Source organism: Antrostomus carolinensis, unplaced genomic scaffold (assembly GCF_000700745.2).
Source record: "Antrostomus carolinensis isolate BGI_N321 unplaced genomic scaffold, ASM70074v2 scaffold8992, whole genome shotgun sequence".
In the NCBI taxonomy this organism is placed as follows: domain Eukaryota; kingdom Metazoa; phylum Chordata; class Aves; order Caprimulgiformes; family Caprimulgidae; genus Antrostomus; species Antrostomus carolinensis.
Window position 1 is genome coordinate 23,037 of NW_010301621.1, and position 25,750 is coordinate 48,786.

The 25,750-nt window shown below is 38.0% G+C and overlaps 1 protein-coding gene across 4 annotated transcripts in view; it reads left to right on the forward strand.

The window, feature by feature from the left end:
- VPS41 (VPS41 subunit of HOPS complex) overlaps nt 1-25,750 on the forward strand; it is a 97,485-nt gene that overhangs the window by 19,172 nt on the left and 52,563 nt on the right. For 3 of the 4 annotated variants that reach the window (XM_010163532.1, XM_029083914.1, XM_029083913.1), the window contains exons 4-6: nt 15,330-15,404; nt 21,183-21,245; nt 22,368-22,433. In XM_010163532.1, the coding sequence (XP_010161834.1) occupies nt 15,330-15,404; nt 21,183-21,245; nt 22,368-22,433 (204 nt within the window). The remainder of the gene's footprint in view (nt 1-15,329; nt 15,405-21,182; nt 21,246-22,367; nt 22,434-25,750) is intronic. The other variant, XM_010163534.1, reaches the window with a different exon arrangement.

The following is a 25,750-nucleotide window of genomic DNA, read 5'->3' on the forward strand; positions in this document are numbered from 1 at the left end:
GTACCTGAACTCTTCCATCTCTGCAGCAAAAGACTGACGCAAAGACTCACTTAAATGGAGATTTTTCTATTAAATCAGACATGAAGCATCTTAGACTTATATTTGTTCCACTCTGTGTCAGGTACTTGGAAGAGTGAGTTTGTAGAACTACCGATTTTTTTTCTTCAGTACATCATCAACACCCTGTTCTCCCACACTGGTTTTGAAAGGTAAAAGCCTCTTCTTTCTGTAGAGCCTTAGGGCACTGCCTAGGTGTGGAGCCAAGGAACAAAGGAACCTGTTGTCTCCTGAAGACTATAAAACAAAATCTTAGCATCCTCTTTATACCTGCCCACCCAAATCTGCTATTTTTTTGCTTTGCTTCTCTTTAATGAAAAGTCTTACCAGAGCCTGCTGAGAGGGTGGTTTCTTATGATGAAGTTAATGTTGGGCTATATAAACCACCTTCTGCTCTCCAGTGCTTTCTTGGTTATCCCTTTTCCAAACCTGACCTGCTTCAGCATGAAGATTTTTGTGCCATGTCTTCTTAAAGACACGACAATAATCTCTTTTTAACCTATTATTTGAATACAAACTGACTTTTGAGATGGAAAACAGGAAAAACAAATGTTTCTTGGATTCTATTGTTAAAGTTTCCATCTCTTTTTGTAAGGTGTATGTCTCTAGTGAAACAGATCATTATATCATGGATCAGATGGAAATTATGCTTTTTTTTTCTTTTTATAGATTAAAGAAAATATTTTGATTTAGCACCACTTGCCTTGGAAAAAAAAAAGTTTTCCAAGGAACTACTAATTGTTTTTGAACAGAATGGGCTGCCTATGTGAGAAACAAAGCAGCTCTGTGACATCCTTGGCAGCTTAAAAAGAGTTTTCTGAATGAATGTTGTTGGCTGTTGAACCTTTAGACAGTTTATTCTGAATTTGCTGCTGTATATGAGAATATTTTCCTTCTAACCTGAAATTTTTGAGATCTTGGATTGCAGACTAGAGGTACTGCTATCAAAATGTTTGGTGTGTTCTTTCTGTTCTCTCCTCCCAACACCTGTTTACTGTCTCCCCTCCTGCAGGATTTGCATTAGAGCATTGCTGTGTTGTACCAAATAAAACTTCAGACTTTCTTGAAAAGAAAGTGAGCTACTTCTTGAAGCCCTACAGATGCAAAGCATTCCTTAGAAATGCACTGAGGCAAAGAGTATTTTCTCTAGTAGTGTTTTCTCTGGCTTTTTGTTGGGTCCAAAATGAACAAATTCCTTCTGAGAAGCATTTCCCCTGGTGGAATGGCAGATGTGGTTCTACCTTGAAGTTATAAACAGGAGAAGGATCTGTTGTTACTATTTTTTAGAAATTAGTGGTGTATAAAAATTGCTCCAAGTTAAATAAAATAGTCTTTAATTAAAGAGCAAGCAATATTACCACTGAAATCTTGGAATTGTTTACAGTAAATGGTGTAACTGGGGAGTGAATTTTATATATTTTTCTTTTTGAAAGAATCTTCTCAGCAGCAGTTTTCTGTCTTATGAGAAATACAGAGTAAAGATAGCAATGGGAAGCCCTTTGTCTGGAAGAAATCAGTCATGTAATTCAAGAAATTGTTCTGCACTTGAGTCTTTATTTGTATTTTTCAGAGGTTTGGTTTTTTTTAAATCAGGTTGAGGAATAACAAAAATACTTTCTTATAAGTACATTCAAGTTTGTTAAATGTGTAAATAGAAAAAACAAACCACATACAGGAAACTTTAAAAGTCACTAGATCTGAAATAGGATTAGTATGTGAAATAAACCACAATGGAGAGGTTTTTATTTTAAGCTTCATATTAAATATATGTAGAATATACCATTATTGCTACTGTAGTCCTCTTGATTTCCATTTTGCTTTCCTAATCTCAGGTAACAGTGTGTTCGATAATATAAACGAGCTTGGAAACTGAAGAAATAAGAATTTTGTTTTTATAATAAATAATTTATTTTCCATATTGGCTCCCATCTGGATTTTAGCCAAATTGTAAAACAGAAATAGAGTCTGATCTCAGGGGACTTGCAGCATAATTACTTTATCATGTCTCTGGCTCCCGTGAACTTTGAGGAAGAAAACTCACAGGTATGTTATGTCATCTCCAAAATGGCCTATTTTTTTTTAATGCTGGCCCTGCTGTTGAAGACCAAATGCATTTAACATTTTAAATTGCTAAAAAGAGTAGTAGGAAATACTACAATGTAATGGCACCTCAAGAAGTTCTGCTGTTGTTATGTGGTTTTTGTTTGTTTTGAAACAAAAACAAACATAAAAAGAAACAAAACTCATTTTAGGACTTCACTCTCAGAATCACAGAATCACAGTATGGTAGGGGTTGGAAGGGACCTCTGGAGATCATCTAGTCCAACCCCCCTGCCAAAGCAGGTTTACCTAGAGCAGGTTGCACAGGACTGCATCCAGGCAGGTTTTTAATATCTCCAGAGAAGGAGACTCCATCTACAAGAGTCTACATCCCCTCAGTGATGTCCAAAGCAGCAAAACAGTGTGAGTATCGTGAATTGCAAATACTGACCCTGATGCTGCAAAGACTTAAATCACGTGCTCTACTTTGACCTGTAAATAGTCACAGAGGCTTCTGTGAAACCAACATAGACAACTAAAAAGTCTTCTCAGAACACTGTCTTGCTCTCATCTTGCTCTTAGAATACCTGCTGCTGGATCCTGGCCCAGGTAGACAACTAGTCTTTCCAGTTTTGCAACTCCTCTTGTCAACAGCAGTGGAAACGTGTGCTTTGAAACTGGTATGGGAGACTTTTGGTTTGGGAAGAGTTGAGAGACAGGAATTTGTGGGCTATGGCCTTGGATGGTGCTGGTATCTCAGCAGCCACGCTTGTGCTCTCCCGTGATCCCCCTTTCCTGCTTGCCTGGCGTGTTTTTAGCTCCTGCTAGCCTGGCTGTCTTTGACAATGTCAGCTGCCTAAGATTAACTGATACGCATCCTCAAATAACGTATGTTTGACAAACTGGTGTTCTCTTGTATTAGGGTTCAGTGCATTGAGTGAGATGAAATGTGTCAAACGCACTGAAAATTATTACTAAAAGGCAACAAGAAGAGGGGAAAAAAAAGCCTGCTAATGCCGCTGACAAAGGATGATGCAGGACTGATTCACAGCATGTTAATTCCAAATGCCTCTCCATCTTTCTTTTCTTTTTAGACTGTCTACAATTTATTAATATAATTATTGCCTCAACTGACATCTTGTGGATTAAGGACTTGTAGATAGGAAGAAAGCTGTACAAACATGTTTAGTTAAGTAACAAATCAAAAACCTTTCAAAGGGCAAGAAAACCTGCCCCCATTCTGGTCTTCTAATAAACATCAAGCTTCAAGGAAAAATGGGAAGAAGTCTTGGCTGGTGCCAGAGATATTCTGAGAAGTGGAAATGTTGCCTCTTTTACAAGTAGGGGGGATTTAAATGTTTAATGCATCAGAGGTGTTTTGGAGGTGATACATGAGCCTAGAAAACAATGTAAACAGTGTTTTAAAGCTTCTATTAGCACAAAGAAATTGAAGTCCTTTTGGCATGCAACGTTTGGGAGCTATTCAAGACTGCTGGAATTTCAGAAAGAATGAAACTTCAAGTAGAGGCCAAACTTCAAGTAGAATTCTCACAGCGTTTCTTTTTGCCACTTATTTCTTTCCTGACCTAACAATTAAAAAAAAAAAAAAAATGGTTTCACATTGTGTAGTACTAGACTTTATTTTGTTTTAGTTGGAGTGGCAGAAATCTAAAATCAGTAGGTCATCTCTGCTACCTTGAGAAATTAAAGGGGAGTTCATTCCACAGTTAATGACAAAACTAGGGGAAATGGGTTGAAACTGGAAGAGGGGAGGTTTACATTAGATATTAGGAAGAAATTCTTCACTGTGAGGGTGGTCAGACACTGGAACAGGTTGCCCAAGGAAGTTGTGGATTATCCCTCCCTGGAAGTGTTTAGGGCCAGGCTGGATGAGGCTTTGAGCAACCTGGTCTAGTGGAAGGGGTCCCTGCTGATGGCAGGGGGGGTGGGACTGGAGGGGGTTTTAGGGCCCTTTCCCTGTGATTCTGTGACTGTTGCCCTTGGATCTATAAAAGTTCCAGCACTGGCCAGCCTCTGGAGCAGGTATGTTGCTTGCTTGAAAGTCAGTGGCCTCTTGGTTTTGTTGATACCTCAGCAGGGTGCAAACAAAATGTCAGAGGTTTCTGTTGACTTGATGAGCTTTTGAAAAAGTTTAATTGCTAACAAGAAAAGCATATTTCCTAATGAAGAAGCAGCTGTTGTTAAGCACTAAATGCTGTTACTGGAAATAACGCGGAGCCCACTAACTGCTGTGAGAGATAATGCAGCATCTCTCAATGGGGAAGGTAACTTTTAGCATTTGATTTTATAATGAAGTTACTTTGAATGGAACTCTACATGAGAGTTTAAGACTAAGGTGATATAAATGTCACTTATTTTGACAGGCTACTTAAAATTCCCTGTTTATTACTTTAACTACATCATTTTAGTTGTCACTGTCAGACTATGAAAGAAGACTTAGTTGGGAAATGAAATGAAGCAACAGAATTTAGAGTAAAGATCTGGGTAGCTGTGTATTAGTATTTGCAGGGTGTCACTGCGCCTGTTAAATTTGAAGCTGAAATCCTGTGTTTTGTACAAAACCAAGCATGCTGCTGTAAATGTAGTCTCCAAAAACCAAAGTAAAAATTAGAGTTTTGATAGGAGCAAGAGCCTGTGCAGGAGACAAGGCTTCCTTCCCCTCCCTGGGACCTTCCACCCAAAGGGGTGATGCAGTTCTACAGCATAAATGCTTTGTTAACCCCTAGCCCTGCCCAGTGGAAAAAAACAGAAAAGTGTCGTCTCTTGGGATGTTGTTCTTAAGACTTGGATGTCTAGACCCAGTTTAATAGCCCTTCTGCTTCTCTCTACCCATCTTTCCATTTTAACTGCAGATGATTTGGAAATCCAGAGGTTTTTACAGTAGTTGTGGGAGTAACTCGGATGGCCTTTTGAGTCTGGCTTTTTGGATGTTATAAAGGTTTGGAAATTATGTCTTATGTTTGTTCTGGTACTGTGCTTATTAGGTTGTCTGTGACCTGGAGTGTTTCCAGTGGGGAGTTGTGTAGCTATTGAAGATTAAGACCCTTCCTTGGCAGGAATCATGCTGTACCTGGGTCTCTGTCACTAGATGAGAAGTGAGGTAGCTTGCCTAGACTGGCAAAAATTGTGGTGTTGGGGGCATTATTCCACAGATCTAGAAAAAAATTGTCTGACATGACTGAAACAAAAAAAATTCTCATAGGTGGTCCCAGCTGTGTCCCCTCCCAAATTCTTGTGCACCCCCAGCCTCCTCACTGGTGGGGTGAGGAGCAGAAAATGCCTTGACTCTGTGTAACCAATAATGAAAACATCCCTGTGTTATCAACAATGCTTTCAGCACAAATCCAAAACTTAGACCCATACTTGCTAATGATGAAAATTAACTCTACCCCAGCCAAAACCAGCACACCATTTCTTTCAGCTCTTCTTTCAAGCTCGTAGCTTGCACTAACTCTATAGAATAAGGTAAAAAGTTTAGCTTGGAATATGGATTCAGCTACAGAAGGTCTTGTATGGTCCAGCCATTTATTTCTGGAATGCTTTTAGCTCGTATAAGTCAAATGTGTGCTTGTGCAGTCACAAACAGCAACATGTATGCTGTAATTAAATTTAATTTAAAATATAAAGCCTAGGTACTTCATCTGTTTCTGGGGCTGCAATTGTTTTTTCCTTCTCTTTTGAACTTTTTATTAGCAGCTATATTGGCCATGTACCTTCTGTTGAGCAGGATGTCAGCCCCATCCTTAGACTGAAAGATTTCTTCACCTTCATTACTCTCCAAATGCATATTGGTTTTCCTCCATTTTTTTGATTTCGAAGCACAGGAAGAAGTTTACTTTTTGTTCTCCAGTATCAATCACTTTTCTATGGAGTGTATGTCCTGTTGTCTGCCAGTTGCATTTCATGACCAGCTCTAAAGGTGTTATGTTTAAGGTACCTGAGCAGCCCTCTTTAACGTCACTGATTTCAGTAAGAGTTTGTTAATGTCACCTCTTAATGAGGTAGAGGATTATGACTGAATGCTTCTTTGTCACAGTCATCTGGACATAACAAATAGTTCAGTTTCTCTTGACCTGGTAGGATCCTATCATGTTCTCTGTGTTTTCTCCAAAAAAAACCTGAAATCTGAAAAATTCTAGAGGGGAAAATATCTGATTATGGAAGAATGCTAAACATGAAGGACATTACTACTACCGTATTCAATACAGCATTGTTGGTCAGTGAAAGGGCAAAGTTTCCAATGGTTTTGTTTTTGATTTTTTTTGTCAAGGTTTGTAGGAACTCTGAGTCTATTTTTGTGAAAGATCAAGTAGAGGACCTCACTGTAATTCTCCTAACTGAATTTACATGTGGCATTTTCAAACATTTTTGAACAAAATTATTTGTGACATTATGCAGAAACATCGAAATCATCAAAACAATTTATTTTTTTTTCCCTTCTAACTCTTTAACTATCCATGTTTGGTAACATTTGCTGTTTGAATGCATACTACACTTTGTGTTTATTTAGAAAATGTAATTTGTGTTTGCAACTATTACTAACCCTTTCTCTAAAAAATTGCCCTGTGCACAGTAATTTGACAACAATATTAGGCAACAGAATTGATTTGCTTTGAAGAAACACAGAAACATAGTTTCTAATTTCAAAGACGTATTAACCATGCACAATAATATTTTTTTTCCATCTCTGATTTAAGCAAAAGATTACTTTTCTAGAGTGTAATTTACTCTTAAAGGAAAGCCTCAAAAGACTCCTGACAAATATCAAACAACTGTTAAATAAAGAACATACTTTTTGGTGCCTTCCAGAGACTTAGTCTCTGACGAGAAAGACTAGATGCTGCTAGGTTGTTCTGGCTTTGACTATTGGTTGGTATTGGAGGAACCACAGATTCTCAGCACTGGGGATGTCCCAGCCCTACTGGGAACTTGCTAGTTTGACCAGGTGAAGTTGACTGACACAAGATATATGCTCAGTGATTCACTGCTTCCTTTATCCAGTCATCTCTCAAATGTATTGTGCCACTTGTGTTTTGTACCCTCCCTAAGTGCTCTTTGATACAGAGCTGGACCGTTGGGCCAAGCTGCTGTAGGGTTTTCATTAGCAGCAATGAAACAGCTACTTTCAGGTAGAACTGATGAAGTCTTTTCATTAAAAAAACTGATAACAGATGTGTGTTTTTAGAACCCTAACAACCTTTAAAAGCATAGGGGGGGTTTGGAAAGGTTTGATTCCTAAGGAGCTAGTATACTGATGATTCCTTGAGCTGTTTTCCTTTCAAATGGCATATTATACCTGGATGGCATTTTCCTCTATGTGGAAGGCAGGCACTTGCGTGCACGTATACAAAATAATAGCAGTTTGCTTGTCAGAGTTATTCAGAGTTTTGGCATTAATAAATTATTATTTGCATTCAAAAATGTTTTCCTAGTTAGAAAGTCCAAAGCAACTGAGTTCTGGGGGACCATGTTTTTTATACAAGTTGACATTAATGATAGAGCTACAGCCCTTTGTTTCCATTAACAATAAAAATGCAGGACTATTAAAAACACAGAATGACATAACAGGGGCATAATATGATGAACAAAACATGAAGGCAAAACTAAGTATTTTTTTTCCCCATAGGGGGAGTAAGATATTATTGATAATGTACTTTGTAAATCTAATAAAGATTCCTTTCTGAAGGATGAGATTTATTTGTTTTAAAAGACATGACAGCGTGTATAGCAGTTGTTTATTGCACTCCTGATGGAATGCTAAACATGACCAGTCCAGATTGGACCAGTATTGGGTGTTAATACCCTCAGAGTGGCTGCTGACACAAAAGTAGCTACTTTTGAGCTGTTGTGCTGCTGGGGAAACTAGTTTCACTCAATGTCCTGTGACACAGAGAAATAAAAGTATAAGACATGTCAGAAATCAGTATTTTGGTGTTGGAAGGTTCACCACTGTAGCACTGAACTGGCTGCTAGTTGAGGTTTGTAGTTGCTGCAGGTTTTGGCAGTTTTGCAGGTAGGAGCTGTGAAATGTGAGTGGTGTAAAGATGGAGGAATGAATGAATGAAGCTGTTTGCTTTTTTAATTTGATTTAATTGAAGTTTATTATAAACAATCATGTCGATATGTAGCTGGTATTGAAACAGAGCCTCTTTGTATGTAAATGCATTGAGGAAGTTGCACAGGATCAGTTCATCTTCACATTTAGCTTCCACTATCTTACTGTCACTGCGAGGATGTGGCATGTGGTGTGCTGCTTACAGTAAGTTACAGGGCACTTCACGATCCATGGTTTCTACTTGTGTGAGTGCTTTCTCTCTCCCCATCTTTGATTTGCAGATATTTTTAGGATCCTGTCAAGAATCAGACACTCGATGTTGATAATTGTTGAGTATCTCTGATGGGTTTGTGAGACTTTCTCAGATGATACGATTGCAAATGAAGGAAGTTCCAGAGTTAGTGTCCAAAGAGAATACAATTCTTTCACTAAGCAATAAATGTGTTCTTGCTTATAGCTCTGGCTTATGCCAGTCTATACTAGTGCTGGTCACTGAATGTTTACATGGAGAATGGCACTTTAGCTCTAGCTATTGGCTGAACTTCAGCATTGATCAGACAGTGAAATACTTAACTATGCCAAGAATATAACTACATTTTCAGCCAGGAAAGGAAATTCCTTCCCTTACAGTATTTCTGCTTCTGTCTGATTCCATCAGTGAGAGATCCTTTCACTGATTTCAGTAGTCATTGGCTTGGGATCATTGTCTGTAGTAGAATGGTTGACAGGCTAAAATAACTGGAAAAAATACTTAGTACAGTAGAGTTTTTCACTGCAGGAGCTGATAGATGGAAGAAAAATATGTAGTTGTGGAGGAAAGAATGGCTACATAATGGAATGTATGGAAGTGGTCATGCTAGGCACCATGTGGTCATGTCCTCTGTCCTGTGTTAGGTCAGGGAGGGGGTTGAGTGTCATGGTTGTTGTGAAACCTTCCTGGAAATGATGTTGGCACAACAATGCATGACTCCTGAGAAGAATAGCCAAGAACCTCTTTGCTTCTTTAAATGTTGTTTGGTCAAAGCACCAATAAAATGTAATCTCTAAAAAGAAAACCTGTCCTGACGAGAACTTGCACTGTATGACCTGGTTGGCCTCTCTCATCAGTCATGTCTCTGAAATGTGACTTACCAAGAAATGGAGAAAAATCTCATACTTACTACTTTGGGGGGCAAAATTCTACAAAATCCTGTTGCTTACATTAATGTTAGTGGTGATGGTATTCTGTTAGAAACAAGCTGTGAAAGCACCGTAGCAAGTTTAATCCTCAGAGGTTTAGATACCTTTTTTGGGATTGTTCTTCAAAGGCCAATTTATAATTCAGTAGCCTGTGTGGAAAGTTAATGCTCAGTGATGAATTCCCTGAGTTCATTGTGCTTGGGGAGCTGTTTTGAAAAGAAAGCAGTTAGAGAAATCAGTGAGGTGAACCTCCAGATGGCCTGGTGTAGTCTTCTCCCATGCTGTGTTGGGTCTTCCTAGGAAGATCTGTGTAGTCATTGCCTGCAGCCCTTCTGCAGCCCTCCCACCTGTACTTCAGCCCTCTTCATGGGTGTGTGATCAGGAATATTGCTTCATCTTCTTAGATGGCTTTATTACACAGATGGCAACAAAGAAGTAGAGGCAGGCTTAGGAATTGCCACTGCTGAAGCTTTAGAGTGACTGGCGAAGGGGACCCGGGAAGAGGAGGAAATGGGAGTAATTTGTTTACTATGGCACAGATCTCCCAGAAGGATATCTCCTTACAAACCAGTGTTTTAATGGAAAAGAGATTCTACTTTGGATCTGTCAGGAATTAGCTAATGCTTAAACTCTGCTAGGATGCCGTGTAGGCTTTCAATATAGATTTGTTTTCAGTAATAGTTCCATCATTCCTAGACAAGCATTCTGATTATCTAGCAATTGCTACAGATTTAGGGAGATCCCTTGTTAATTTTTTGCCTTGTTTTTTTCTTTTGTTCGTTGTTTATTTGTTTTTCTTAGTCCCTGTAGTTGACAAACAAGATTAAGGGATGCACTGATGTGGAAAATATTGAAATCACTGTAGGCTTTTTGGTCTTTCTCACTTTCTTAGACTATATATGAGAGATTCCTTGTCCTCTTATTCCCTTAGTTTTAGACAAGCTTTTGAGATCTTTCTTTTTTGTAGGCAAGGTCTACCTCCCTGCAGAGAAAATAAAAGTTAATATTGTTATTGTTCTGTGTCCCAGACCTTGTCAGTCTCCCCAGCTTCCCCCCTCCGCCCCTTTTCTTCTAACCAATATAATCTCCCATTTTTCATTTGGAGAATGACAGATTCAAGAGTGTTATAGGAAAAGCACTGGAGCAGGAATCTTCACTTACTTATCAGAATTTGCCTGCCAGTATTGTTGAACAAAACCTCTTTGGTGTGGATATTAGTAAATTCCATCAAATGAAAATTTAAGTGTTGTAAATTCAGAGTATATTACTTCTACTGCAGGCAGCGATGAACAGCTTATTCTGTAATTTTTAAAGCTGCCTTTTCAATATGCACCTTTGTTTTACTACGTTCTCGACTGTGTATAAACACATAAGTATGTGTGTACTTTTACCTTGTTACAGGTAAACCATGATACAGCATCAGAATTGGCTTTTCTGAGTTGCTTTTCCCCTCTATTCTATCAGTAAAACTCTACAAATACACAAAATGGAAATAAGTCAGTGCAACACTGCAGTGTCTGGGGCAAGAAAAATGCATGGGTTCATTTTCTTCCTTTTCAAGGTAATTCCTCAGTACAAGACATCTCTGGGTACCAGTGTTCTGAAGTCAAAACAGATGGGACAAGCAATGTGTAATACACTTGTGCTTAGCTGTTGCACACCTTCCTTTTTTAAAAAAAATAAATAAAAATAGTTGAAGACACACTCACTGTCTGGTTTATTTGCTGTCACCTCCTATCACTTCCCAAAATGAAAAGGCCCTGAAATGTAGAACTCCCTTTTTTTGACAAGTTAAGTAAATTAGGCTTTCTTCTAGGTGGACTGTAGTTATAATTTTGTATTGAAAAGGTACCCTTGGAGAAACAGAGTATTCAGTACTTGCCTAGGCTTTCTCCCCCCCCCGCCCCAATAGCCTTAAAGATGTTGTCTGTTTCTTATAATTCATTGGTGTTGATGTGTCTAGAACGTCTAATTTATGGATGTAAGAACTGAAGAGTTGTGGCTCTATTCAAAGCAAATTCCTTATCTTACCTAGAACAAGGCTTGTGTTTTGAGAGGCTCTATGGGCTAACATTTTATGCAGTAGGTTGGTTGGTCATATTGCTGTACATTGGAGTTTTACATGCTTGTTTATGTGCGATGTCGTGCAGATGGAAACATGAATAAATGAAAAATAGGCACTTATACGAGACAAATTTATTTATTTATTCAGTTTTACAGTTCAAACTGCATAGATACAATTTGCCTTAGTATGGAGAGCAGCTACATCGTGGTTATGTAGATCCAGATGGATATTAATGTAGCAGAAAAGACCTATGGGTGTTTTTCTTCTTTGGATATGCTTACATGTGTGTATAGACAGATAAATAAAAACGATGGGGTTAATTTGGGAAAAGTTTCTGGAAATTCTTTTTAAAGAATGGGTGAAAACGTGACTTAAGGGGGTTGTATTAGCGATGGGAACCTCTCGAAGTAAAATGAGCTTTGCTGTAAGTATGATCGAACACTGCTTTGCTTTTCACACTCCTAATGCGTGTGTTGCTTGCCTGCTAACCATGGCTAAAAGGCATGAAGTCACAGGCAACTATTAAAACGTTTAGATTCTTAGCTTATAAATATTGCATTTCTCACAGAATTGGAGTGAAATCCAGTCTTATGTTTCTTGTTCATCCACTTCATATCCATGGGGATGCAGCATTTGTGAAAGAATCAATTATCCATTTGTTAGTCAGAGAAGCTTTACAAATTATACATTAGCAGATTGATTTCTCAGGTTCACCGTTGGGGGACTGATAGAATAAGGTGGGTTGATGATGAGTGTCAGGGGAGAAGAAGTTGCCACAAAGAACACAATTAAAAGAAGCTTCCTGAGTGGCCGTGAATTTACTCCTAATTGAAGAGCTGACATAATCCATACTAAGTGCATTTATTTCAAGCATTTTACATTAGGTAATTGATTATCACGAGGTACATTTATTGGTAGATACTTGATTTTTCTTTCCTTTAAATACAGGATTTTGCAAAAGCCTGCATTTAGATCTTTATGTGCAAGGTGTCTGTTAGCTTTTTCTCCCTCTCCCTAAAATTTTCTTTCTTCCATTAAGGTAACATTTTTTCGTTCCATAGTGTCAGCTTGACATTATTGATTTTGAACAGTCAAACTTACTTATGTTGTCCAGAATTCCAAACATGTCTCCATCAGAAAGAAAACTGCAGCTAATGGAAATTCAGCTGAAGGTGTTTCTTCCTTCTTTGCCAGAACTTCCAGACTTTATGAAATTCTGAAGCTCTTCCCAGGTTAATAATTTCAGTGTATTTCCTTGTCTAACTAACAGGATCCTCCTTCTTGCCAGATTTGAATTATGTTGCTTTAGAAATACTACATGTGTTACTATTATTTATACAGTACTGGAAGTATCATTGTGACCACAAAGAACTTGTGTGGTTTTCATTGCTTGGCATAAAGATAGGGGTCCTGATTAGGCTAAAAAAAATTACCCAATGTAGTGCTAATTAAGTAATTATTAGTAATTTCCTTAATATTTTACATGCATCTGCCTGTGTTTTTATGACATGAGGTTTAAGATTAGATCATCTATTAGTTGAGTAATGTTTCATGGAAGACATGTTCCTAATTTTTAGATTGACACTTTGACCTCAGATTGCTGTTCTAATTCTTATTTTTTTTATTATTTATTTTTAAAATATGATGCCTGTAAATTTGGACAGGTTTTTTGGGTTTTTTTTCACTTATTTAAAATACCTTTAAAACAGTCAACTGACCAAACCCCAGAGCATTTTCTGGATCCAAGTGTATTGAATGATCTGTCCTCCAGATTGTGATGAGTTACTGACTACTTGTATCCTCTCTGTGTTGGGTTTGTGGGGCTTTTGTAGTGGGAGAGGGACTACAGGGGTGGCCCCAGTAAGAAGCCTCTAGAAGCTTTCCTGGCTCCAACTTGGACAAAGGCAAAGCTTTATGTCTCACTATCCTACTCTGATTTGATTAGTAACAAATTAAATTGATTTTTTTTTCCCCAAGTTGAGTCTGTTTTGCCTGTGACCATAATTGGTGAGTGATCCTTCCCTGTCCATGTCTCGACCCATGAACCTTTGTTACATTTTCTCCTCGCCATCCCACTGGCAGAGCAGGAGTGAGTGAGTGGCCGTGTGGTCCTACCTGCCAGTTTGGGCTAAACCATGACACACTCTAACCTTGAGTGATTCTTCATCTTTTATTGACCTGTAAAGGTGGATGTTGCAGGAAGGGCTTTTATCCTCTGTACTGTAAAAACCAAAATCTATTTTCTTTTGCCAGGCAAATGAAAGTCTTCAGTGGGTTAGCTGTAATAAGGTTGAAAAAAAACCACAAGGGAAAGACAATTGTAACTCCATGTGTGATTTGATAATGTTTAATAAAAATAGAGGCTAGGTAAGGGAGGGTAACCTACAAAATTATCTGTACTCCTCTTTTTCACAATACCAAAATTGTCCACAGGGTGTTGACAGGATATAAACGTAACTAAATTTGAAATGGTAAGTAACTTTACTGACTGGCACAGCAGTACATTTTAAACATTATTGATATGAAAAGATGAATTGGAGATGATTCTAGAAGAAACACTTTGATTTAGATAACACATGTACAAATTTTATCTGTGGTCTTTTATTTCTGATTTCCTGGATAGCTGTAAATACAAATCTTAAACAGCTTTCCAGTGGTATGTAGTTCTAGGAATGGTAGGCTTGACTGTTACTTAGCTCTGAACAAGAAGATCCTGGCATTATTTTAAAATGCATTTAATATTCAGACTTGACTGGTTTTAAGTTCATGGTCTATCATTACTTTCTGAGCTCCATGGTTAGTTCTGACTGGTGAAGTCAGTGAACAGGCTAGTAGCAAATACTGCCAAATCAACTTGAGTGCTGAAAAAAAACTTACTCTGCATTTGCCTTGTGTACATCATACAGAATAGTGTCTCCTTTTGGAACTTAGCTGGAGGCTTGTGTAAGTGAGCCCATCTGCTTTTAGTTGAATTTGTCTTCCCAATTGTCGTCTGTGTGTACTGCAGACCACAGGAAAAAGAGTTGGAGAAAGTAAAAGTTAAAAGCAACTGATAGAAGTGTTGAGCATGCAGAAGGCTTGTAACAAGCTGCCAGTTGTATAGAGTCATGAAATACTGTATTACCAAATTTATTTGTAACATACTGTCCTGGTTTTGCTAGGATAGAGTTAATATTCTTCTTAGTAATTAAAATTCTGAAGTATTGTGTGCAATTTTGATGTGGAAAAAAATGCAAATATTGAAGTTGCCTTTTCCTATAGTATTCTATGTGTATATGAGGAGAGGTTTTCCCTCTCCTCATATACAAACTCAAGGCATTGTTTGGTTACCTGAGTGCAATCACACATTTCTCCTCCAAAGTGTTCCATGTGGCTTCCTAACTGCAGTGTGATAAATAAATTCCATCATCCTGCTCCTCATCTTCACCTTTTATGTGGAGATAACTTACACAGGCTACCTTGCCTACCTCCTTCACTTAATTTTTTTGAGTATCAAAATTTATCAAAGCTATTTGCCAGCAATATGGGAACAATGTGGACTGCAGAATTCAGCTGTCAGCTCTTTTGGAGTGTCCTATTTCGTTTTAATAATTACCAGACCAAACCAGAAGAATTTTCAGTTACTTTGATGCCTATGTGGTCAGTGTGTTTTATGCTGATTTTTTGATAGCAGGATATGTGATATACAAAAAAAGTCAAATTTCTGGGTTAGGCAAAAGGCTGGAAAGAAGGCTGTCTTTTGGCATTGTTGTAGAAATACCTGTTCTGTGGGGTTTGGTTTTTTGATTCGTGCACCTAAACATTACACAACCCTCAACACACAAATCTCAGGAAGCATTGGAGGTGTTAAAGCATGTGATTGGTGATGTAACTTTTAAAAGTATTCTTTATTTCTTTCTTTCCTTTCTCTAGAGCCCAGTGAAGATAAATCAGATCAGCCTGGATGAAAGTGGAGAACACATGGGTGTTTGCTCAGAAGATGGCAAGGTACAACAAACCCATTTACGTATTTAATGAGGTAGCAGGAAGTCCTCAGTTTTACGCTTGAGATAATTGTCATACCAGTGGAGTTAATTCCTGCATTTAGCACCACCACTTTGACCATCCATTTTGAGAACTGGACTCACCTTTGAATTCTCAAAATTAAAGGCAAATATATTTTGCACAAATGTACTGTAGGAAAAGTAATTACAAGAATGTCAATAATGTAACTGGTATTAAGCTGATTAACAGCTGTGGCAGGAGGACATGTCACCTTAATCATTACTGCTGTGCCAGTTATACTTCAGTGACTACTCTGCTGTTCCTGCAAGACAGTAGTTTAATGCCTTTCTGCTATAAATCCACAAAATTGGATTTTGTGGGCATGATTTCTGTAGGCTGGTGGTTTTCATTTTCACACACGTTATGAATGTTTCTCTTGAATTATAGAATCTTTTGATAAGCAATCATAGTTTATCAGAAGAATAAAGTGTCTTACAACAGCCACATTAAATAAATGTAAAATCAATATATGTACAGTTTCCTAAAAAACTGGCACCTACTTCCTTGACTGAGGACATCTATCATTTGTGCAGTGTATAACTAACAATTATCAGTGCTTCTCTGGAATGTTGAGCCGTGACATTTAGTGGGTTTGGTGATTGATTTTCCACTTATAAGAATGTCTTTTTTGTTTTTAAGTCGATGGCAGTCTTTTCTAATGTTGGTTTGCAATGATAAAATTCGAATGCACAGGTTGTATTTAAGCTTCTTCTTTAATATAATGCTCACATACAAATGCAGTGCATTAAAAATCATTTAACTAATTTCTCAGTTTCCATCTAACTTACGGAGGAGAACATTCCCTACAGAGTAGACTTGGGGCAGGTGGAGGAGGAATGTTGGTGATCCTAATGGATGCATCCCAATCAGTAGAAGTTCTATAAATTAAAACTAAAATTGGATTTTGCAGTAGGCAAAATGGGGAAACAACTCCTTTAGACTTGAGTTTTTGCCTTCCAAATAGGTGGCTTTTTTTTTTTTCCTGAACAGGCAGGCAGCTGGTTTATGTATCCAAGCCTTTTGTTTCTCAGAGATATCTTGATGTCAGTATCTTGACACAGTAATTGGGATACTAGTGCCTATCAAAGTGGATTGTAGAATTTTACAGCCTGTGAGAAACACAGCAAGAGTGTCCTAATTGTCTAAGCAAGATAAGGGAAGGGTCAGTAATTGTGCAAGGTAATAAAAATGTTGAGCTAGCATTGTTGGTTTGGGTGTTTTGAATGGTGGGGGGGAAGCAAGCACTTGCTGTCAGGGCTCCTCAGGTTAACTGTGGGTTACTGACTCAACATACATATGTTGGGGTGAGACTGCAAGCCACACACATTTTTCATGTATTAAATTAGTATTAAAAATATGTGTTTGAATTCAGAAATATTCAAAAATCCATAATCCCTACTCTGGTATGACTGTATTTGAAAAGACTCCACTGCTTTAAATAGTGAATCTGTCTTCACTGAGTGAAGTAGCTGTTGTGGATCCCATAGGTGACATTACATCCTATACAAGGCAGTCTAAACTCTGGTCCCCGAGCCAGGGCTAATCCTGGTCATTTTTTTGACACAGAGGTGGAGTATCACAAGTACCATATTCACCACACTTGTGTTTGCAGCATCCAGGGATGTTGGTGCTTCCTCATATTCTACACTGAAAAGCTCATTTGGAGTTTTGAAAGATCTGGTTGTTTTAAGTTAGACTTTCCACTTGACCCAGAAAGGTGTGTCTCTGTGGAAGAATCAACCCCTTAAATGGGTGAAAACACATACTTGTATGTTGTGCTACTGTGTAAGAAAATGGCAGAAATTCCTGGCCAGATAATGCAGCAGTCTTAGGTTCTGGAGTAACTTTACACTCCATGTAGCTCTTTCCTTACTACAGGAGGAGTGTTTGTGTTATCAGAAGTTAAACACTTATACAAGTGGTTGCAAAGTAATCATTAACTCAAATAAGTAAAAATAGTGAAATCCTTTTTTTAAAGAAAGAAAAGGTGAAACAGCTTAGTTTTTTTAGATCAGCTTTAAACAAAAAAGGGGAATAAGACCTGTGAAATTAGAGCCAGCTGGTTGATGCAAATGTTTTCTACCAATTAATGGAGGTTTGTCCTCTAGACTGCTGCAAAAGATTTTTGCAATAGGCAGGGAGTGCATTTTCCTGTAGCAGAGTGGATCCAATATGAGGGAGATGAAAACCATTTATTTTCTTTCAGGAAGACCTTATGATGAGAACCCCCTTCCTCCTATCTGTTCTGCTGTCTGATGTATTTTACTTTACTACTTTTTTCTTCCTTTTCAAACTAGATTTGGACTAGCTATGTTGACTTGGAGGGGGGGCATAGCAGCAAAATGCAATTTTCTAACCCTCTTCTTCAAGCAGCATCCAGACCTGGCACCTGTATGTCGTACATGGCCAATAAATGCTTTGGGACCCACTTGCAGCTTCTTTGTACTGCACAGAATCCCAGAATTACCCAGATTGGAAAAGACCTTTAAGATCATTGAGTCCAATCGTTAACTCAACACTGACAAGTCCCCGACTAACCCATGTCCCTCAGCACTAGGTCTACACAACTCTTCAATCTCTCCAGGGATGGGGACTCCACCACTGCCCTGGGCAACCCCTTCCAATGCCTCAGAACCCTTTCAGCAAAGAAATTCTTCCTCAACTGCCCTTGGTGCAACTTGAGGCCATTTCCTCTTGTCCTAAAGTGACGATGTTTGGTTCTTTCAAGATCTTCCTTGCCGGGGACTCAGCTGCAGCTGGTCACCACTGGCATGGAGAGGAACAGAAACTGAAACCACCAACACCACCACCCTAGTCTGGCCACTGGCTGGGGAAAATGTCTAGGTGTTTAAATACTAGGGTATAAGAGGATAATCTTGGTGCTGGAATCAATAGAAGGGGAAGCAGGCTTGCAGCTTCAGAATTGTGGAGTTTTTTTAGGTTAGTTTTTTGCCTAGTTATATGCTGCCTTGAAAAACCTGGCTCTGACTCCCAATTTTGCTAAAACTCTCTTATGTTGTTACATAAAAATAATATAATTTGCACCCTTATTGGCTTGTAAATTTTTTAATATGAAGAAATATAAATTATATTGAAAACCCATGTGCTTACATGTTTTAATGTCATGTTTAATGCCTGTAACAACACTTATGTTAAGAAGTTCATAAAGTATGACACTGATCATTTTTCAAGAAATGTGGCTTGTAGGTAAAATGTGTTTGTTTTCCTGCCTTTTGATCACTGAAGGCTGGCTGCTTCTTCCAAAAAATCCTTTTTCCAGCTACCTAAAAATATGAGCTGAGTGGAGACAAAAAGTAGAAATAGATAAATCCGATATAGGTTTGTAATATCAAAAGAATCACTTTCTATCTGAAGAATAAAAGGCATTAAGAAGTAATAAACTGTTATATGGTGTCCCTAGAGTAAACATGATAACATGTATTTTATGCTGAGTTGTTTTTTCCTCTTTAGTTAACTGGCTCCATTTTGTTTTCATACTCTTGAAAGGAATATCATGTTGCTGTATTCAATGAAGTATTATAAAATGTTGAAGGCACTGTTGCTAATGTTAATTTTGATTTATTAGTTTTAATTTGAGAGGAGTGTATTGTCATTTTTGAGGGTTTTCCATCCATGGAATTTAGTGTTGTGTTTTAACCATGTTTATACTTTTTGTTGTTTTTTCTTCTCTTTTCTCTTGCTTCTGTTTCTTACTTTGTTTAGTGTGTTGCATTGGATATGCTGTGCCAACTGATGAAAACAAAAACCCAGAAAACAAAATCCTCTAGACATCAGCCCGAAGGTTTTCTTGGTTTGCAGGCAGGCCCAACTCAAATAAAACCCTTTGGTTGGCTTACATAATCACAGCTTTGTGATGCATCTCACTGTCTTCAGATATTGATTTTCCAATCCTTTGGAGCAGTAGCTCAGCCCCACACAGTGCATGCAGCAGTATTTTTGAAGTGTATTGTTAGAGACAGGATATTTGCTAATGAGTAATGGACAGAGCTGATAATGCTGCTTAGGAGACGTATCCAGGAGACAAGCTTGAAAAGGGAGATGAGGTGTTTTGAGATGTTTTTAACTTCACTGAGACTGCTGAACTTTGAGCCACTCTGAGGATGGCTTAGTTCTTCACTGATGGCTTAGTTCCTCTTGTAGTTTGCCTGAAGTCTAATTTTTTTTTACTCTCTCTCCTTGACTATCTGCAGGCATTTTGGGGGTCCTTGTCCTCTGAACTGATCTTTAGAGCCGTTAAGCCTCACTTTTTGTAGCCCATTACTGGTATTTACTGACTTTGTTCCGCAAATCTTTGTCTAGTAGGTTTTCATTTTCTGTTACTATTATTTTTTGGGTTTCCTCTTGAAGGATACATGATGGGCATGGGCAGCGCGAGAGAGAAATAAGGTTAAAAGATCTCCTAAATCTTTGAGTCCAACTCGTTGAACATGCAGAACAGAGTTACTGAAGGGATAACCTTTTCCAGAAAATAAGGATGAATGACCAAACCTGTCTGAGAACCTTCTAAAGTAGATTTGCTGTCAGATACAGTTTTCCACTGATCGCCCCATGGGATGCTCTTTTTTCTCCCTTCTCCCACCAGCAGTGTCCATCCCTCCTGGGGTGATTTTGTTCCAACAGCTTCTGACAGTGGGTGGAAACCTCTTAAAATCATAATGAAAATCAAACCAGTTATTGTTCTTTGTGGAAATCATAATTAGTAAATCAATTACTAATTCCTAGCTGTAAGTTTTCAGCCCTATTTTACTCCTAAATTCTGAAGGAACTGAGTTGTCAACTGTCTCATCTGAGAATCTGGAAAGGGCATGTTGTATGTTAGATGAAGAGACGTGAGCCCAAAAGAGTTGTACGCACAAAAAGCTTGAAAAACTCTATTCAGTAGTCATAGCATCTAACTCTCATAATATTTCTTAATATTTGATACCTCTGCACCTTTTCTGTAAGTAAAGAGAAGAAAACATTTAAATATTAATTTTCTTGCTAGTAGAAACATACTTTAGTTTTGTTTTTTTTATTTTATGTGTTTTTTTTAAATGTTGAGCCTTCTTCAGATGAATTAATTCTGATAGATATTCTGAGACATAGTTACTGAGATACCGACATAGATGAAGGGAGGAATCTTCAGAGAAAGACATTTCCACTGGTCATGGAATAAAACAAAATAGCGCTGAATGCGCTTGGGATGAGGAGAGGATGCCAAGAAATATATGGGACATGGTTTTCAGGCTGGTTTTGCTTTATTGTTGCAAACCTTTTTCTTATGTAAACTCTGTATTGCTTGAAGGGGAAAAATCCTACAGTTTTTTCTCAGAAAGGAAGAGGTTTTTAAATTATCTTCCCCTGAATGTTATTATGTTGCTCTTACCTTACTTAGATCAGTATCTGTTAAACAGATTTGATCAGCCTAAAGCAAAAGGAACTTGTAGTTTTTGCTGCATTTATAACAAAAAAAAAAAAAAAGAAAAGGAAAAAGATTCAAATAAGTACTTTTGCTGCAAATATTTTGAGATACACCATAATATAGAAGCCCAGGATGTCTCAATTAACTCTGAATTGTTAGATATGATTTTTTTTCTTTAGGTAAAAAGATGTAACTGTTAGCATTCAAATTAATCTTCTAGTTCTTATGATTTATATTCACCTTTAATTGCCAAGTGTTTTTTCAGTAAATATTTTGGGTTTTTTACTGTACTTCTTTAGGTGCAGGTGTTTGGATTGTATTCAGCAGAAGAGTTTCATGAAACGTTTGACTGTCCTATTAAAGTAAGTGCTTGTTTTAATCTTTAGTAATTGTGTTGTTGTTGTCTTTAATAACAGAAAGGTCACATTGAATCTAAATGAGAGAGGAATACCACTTCCTTGTAATGTTATTCAAGTCACTAGAAAATAGTTATCTATCTCAATATAAAAGCGTTTGATCTGGTTAGGGAGGGAGAAAGCCGATCTTGGTTTTTTAAGAAGTATTATTGAGTTTTTCAAATACAAAAGGCAAAGTGAAAGAGAAATTGTCCTGTTTCAGCTGTTACGTGTCTCGATGTATTTCTTTCTTTGTAGATCTGTGATACAAATTCTGAGGGTTCTGCTAACTGTGAGGTCAATATTTTGCAACCAATTCATAGTCATTAAAACCTACCTCAGGATAAGGTGATGCTGATGTTCCCTGTCTGAAGGGAAAACTTCAGTTAAACTCTGCTTGAGAGACATGTGGCTGCCTGGCTGTTGAAGAAGCACCTCTCATAGGTGTATGGGAAGTTCTAGCTTCTTTTAATAAGAATGTTTCTTGCAGGAGGAAGGTTGGTGTGGCCAAAGGATTGCATTTGGGATCTTCCATATTGCAGCTGCTTTGAGGGAGGAAAAAAGGAATGAGGTCATTAAGTTTTTACACACATCAGATGTGACTCACTTGCCACCTAGGGCATTACCACTCTTAGAGCTGGATCTCCCACACTTAACGTGTACCACGTGAGGCAAAGAGGTTGTTTAAAGTGTGTTGATGCTACACGAGGTGGTCCTGCAACAACGCTGAAGTGTGTGTGCCCTCTAGGCAGGCCCCAAACAAGATTTTCTTGGGGTAACCCTTGCTTGTGACAGTCCTGTGCTGCATGGTCCTAATCCTGCTCCCTGCTGGGCAAAAAAAAGTAGTTGTTTGGTGTAAGGTGGCCATCAGTGTCTTGTCATATGCCATATAAAATGGAGAATTATCTTCTTTTCTAGGAAACACCAACTGAGATGTCTGAAACAACTAGGCTCTACTTCAGAGAAAGAGCTGAGCTATAATACTTGATACCTGGGAAAGGGTTGTCTACTCTCAAAAGTCATGTGGTGCTCCCTGTAAACTCTTACTATTTTTTTTTTTTTTCCTCCTTCTCCATCCGTCCCCCTCAGATTGTTGCTGTTCATCCTCATTTTGTAAGATCCCACTTCAAGCAATTTGTAACAGGAGGAAAAAAGGTAAGCAGTCAAAACTTAGGCTGTCTTTAAACTGCTTTTAAAAACAGCTTGGAAGGCTGTCTATGTGATTTTGAACACCTAGAGCAAAGAACTTTGCTTTTTTTTTTTTTTTTTTTTCCTCTTTATGCATTGTATTCCAAAACATTCTTTCTTAAGACTAATTTGAGGGAGTTATGTTAAAAACATGTTGCAACAAGTTGAGCTTCAGAGAAGTACTTCTGACTGCATAGTCTGAACAAAATGTCATTTGCATTTCCTAGGCCAGATTTTCTCCATTCACTTTAATTTGTTGACGTGAGAGTGGAAGTTAGACCTTAATTACAGGTCTTTTACAGTGCATGATGGCCTTGGTGTTTGGGATTTTTCTTTTGCTTTACCTGTGGGTGATTTTGGTGTTTTGTGGTTTTGGGCTTTTTTTGTTTGGTTTAGTTTTTTAAAAAAAACTAGACAGACCCTAGTGTCTTCAGCAGTTCTTGTTCATGGTGTGGGTTTTTTGTTTGTTTTTAAAGTAATTCAGGGGAGCTCTTGGTAGAGCAGAGCTCTAACTTTTTAAAGTACTAGTATCTGTGTAGTTGAAGTCTTCTACTTGGAGCAGTTGTTATTTTAAATGTGCATTAGGTGTCTTATTGGTGTAGGGTGCAATTCTGACTTCTACATTACTACTGTTTCCAGGTTCTACAAGTATCTTGTATCACATTGTGTATTTTCAGTCAAAATACGAAAAGTTTGATTTGGAACAGTTATTTGAAGTCATGGAATTTTCCTGTTGCCTTCTCTTATGAATAAAAGATAAACAATCCTCACTTATAGATGCATCAGACCGAATGCCATGGCTCTCCCTTACCAGCATGTAAGAAATACAGACTGCTAGTGCTGAATTCAGCTTAATTTTCATTAACAGTTCAATATGTTTCAAAGCATAGCTGTGTTTTTAAGTGGCGTGGCTGCTTGACAGCTTCTGCTGGCTGGTTGGAGTTGGAGTTGGTGTTGTCCTTAAAATAATGCACAGTCAGTGTATGTCTTTGTCAGCCACCAGTTTGTGAAGCTTTTTAGTGCTGATAAAAGTGGTATGGAAAGAGAGAAGCAGGGAATTAATAGAACAGGGCTCTGTCAGGTGGTAAAAAAGAGCTTGCATTCACCTGATGCCGAACAGAAAAAAACATCAGGGAGTTAACACATTCTCTTTGGTTATCTTTGATTACTTGACAGGTTGTTTTATATTCTGTCCTCTGGGGAACGGTATACTCGTTCTTAATGCTTTCCTTTTTTGCTGAGGAACTTTCCTCTTCAGGAAAACTTTAATTGACATCTTAACATAAGGTATTTAACATTGAAATAAATGTCCCTCGATGCCTGTAATTTGATTTTATAGATACGTAAAACCAAGAAATAAAACCTCTTAGCCTTGTGGTAGAAACCCTTCCCCTTTTCTCTTCTCCTCCAACAGGATCATATGTGCTTGCAACTACAAAATGCTCTCTCAAAATTCAGAAAGTTAGGTTCCACTTACTTACTGAAGATTTTTTTTTCTTTTCCCAAAATAAAAAGGTCTTGAAAAACATCCCTGCTTTTTATTTACACCTCTCCTTAAGTGTAAAGTTAGAGCTGTATGGGAGCAGCAGGCAATGGAGAGTTGGTCCACAAGACCAAAGAGAAGGAGGCTGAAGTGTACCATCTCAGGGTGCAGATCTTGCATCTCTTGCCCTGTGTCTAGAGGCTGTGTAGTTGGGTGAGGTCCTTCAGGAAGGAGGACAGGACCTCCTAAGGTCTCTGTGCTTGTAGCCTTTGCATGGACACAGCAACTTCATAACTGATAGCTGGCTGCAGTGGGAGGCATGCTGCCTCTCTGCCTCACTCACACCCATGCAGGGATAGCAGTAAGGATGGAGGTAAGGCCGTCCTCATTTTGGATCAAGCTTAATCGAAAAGCTTTGCTTAAGGCCCTAATACTGTGCTCCTTGCCTGAGCTGCATTCAGAAACATAGTGTGAAATGTGTGAACTCTTCACCCAAAAGGTTACAGGGTTTGTCTTTGGTTTTTGTTGTTCTGGGAGATGGTGACATAATATGCATTTGCATTTTAAATGTTGGGTTTTTTTAAAAAAAACTTTTACTGAGATAATTTGAGCAGATAAAAGGACTCGAATAAATTTGGGCACTTCCTCAAACTCCTCTAGTTGCATTACGAACATTGTTGTCTCAGAATGTGAGAAGGATGTTCTTGATTTCCTGCTTGAATTTCATGCTGACTTTGGTTTACAGTGGAGCAATATAAAGAAGCCAAACCACACACACATGCAGGAAGCAAGAACTTGCCCAACTGGCCTTAATGCTGTGTTTTGTCTCATGTCAAAAAACAACTTTAATATCTGCTTAAATTTATTAATTATACATTTAAAATTAATATCACATATTAATACACATATTCCATAATAATATACATATTAAATTAAATACAATTAAATATATATATACATTAAGTAGGATACTTAATAAATGGGGTGAGGGCCTTAAAACTGTAAATTACCACCTCCTTAATTTTTTGAGTAATATACAGTTCTTCATAACAATATAAAATGTATTAAAAAATATACTTGTCAGTTCAAAGACCTGCTGCAGAGCATTCTGCAAATGTTCAAGGTGAGCAACAATCTCTTAAATAAAAACAGAGAGAGGGAGAGGGGAAAAAAAAAAAAGCTAAGTGATGTGCTTCAGGGATGTGCAGTTCCCAGCACAGGTGGATGTTTGGAACTTGGGTGAATTGTTGTGTGATGCTGAGATATGCCATGTCTTAGAAGCTCAGCCTGACCTAAAGCTGACTTAAGAGCAGTGCTCCCTGGGGTAGCTGTTTAAATCATTGCAGATTGTTGGAAGCTGAACTCTACTGTGCCTATGTTTATCCAGTTGCTTAACTAGACACATACTAGAGTCCTTTAAGAGTGGTTTTTCTCTAAATTGCATTATGAACTAATTAACCAATTTAAATTGTTTGATTACTAAAGGACTAGTTCTTAAAAGTAAAGAACTTTGATTAAGCTTGAGATAATATCAGTACCTTCTATTTTGGGCTGCAAAAGCCTTATTTCACCCCCCCCCTTTTTTTTTTTCCTTCAATGAATGAAGGTTATTGGTACTTAGAAACAAGGCAGGTACTGTGGAAATGTTGACATGATGGCAGGGAGAAGCAATAGGTACATGCTATATAGAGGTGATTCCCTGCTCCCTTCCCCCTTATCTCTGCAATTAACTATAGCACCATTGGGATGACCTGGCAGATGATGGTAACCCTGAAATAATAATACTCTATATTGTAAATAA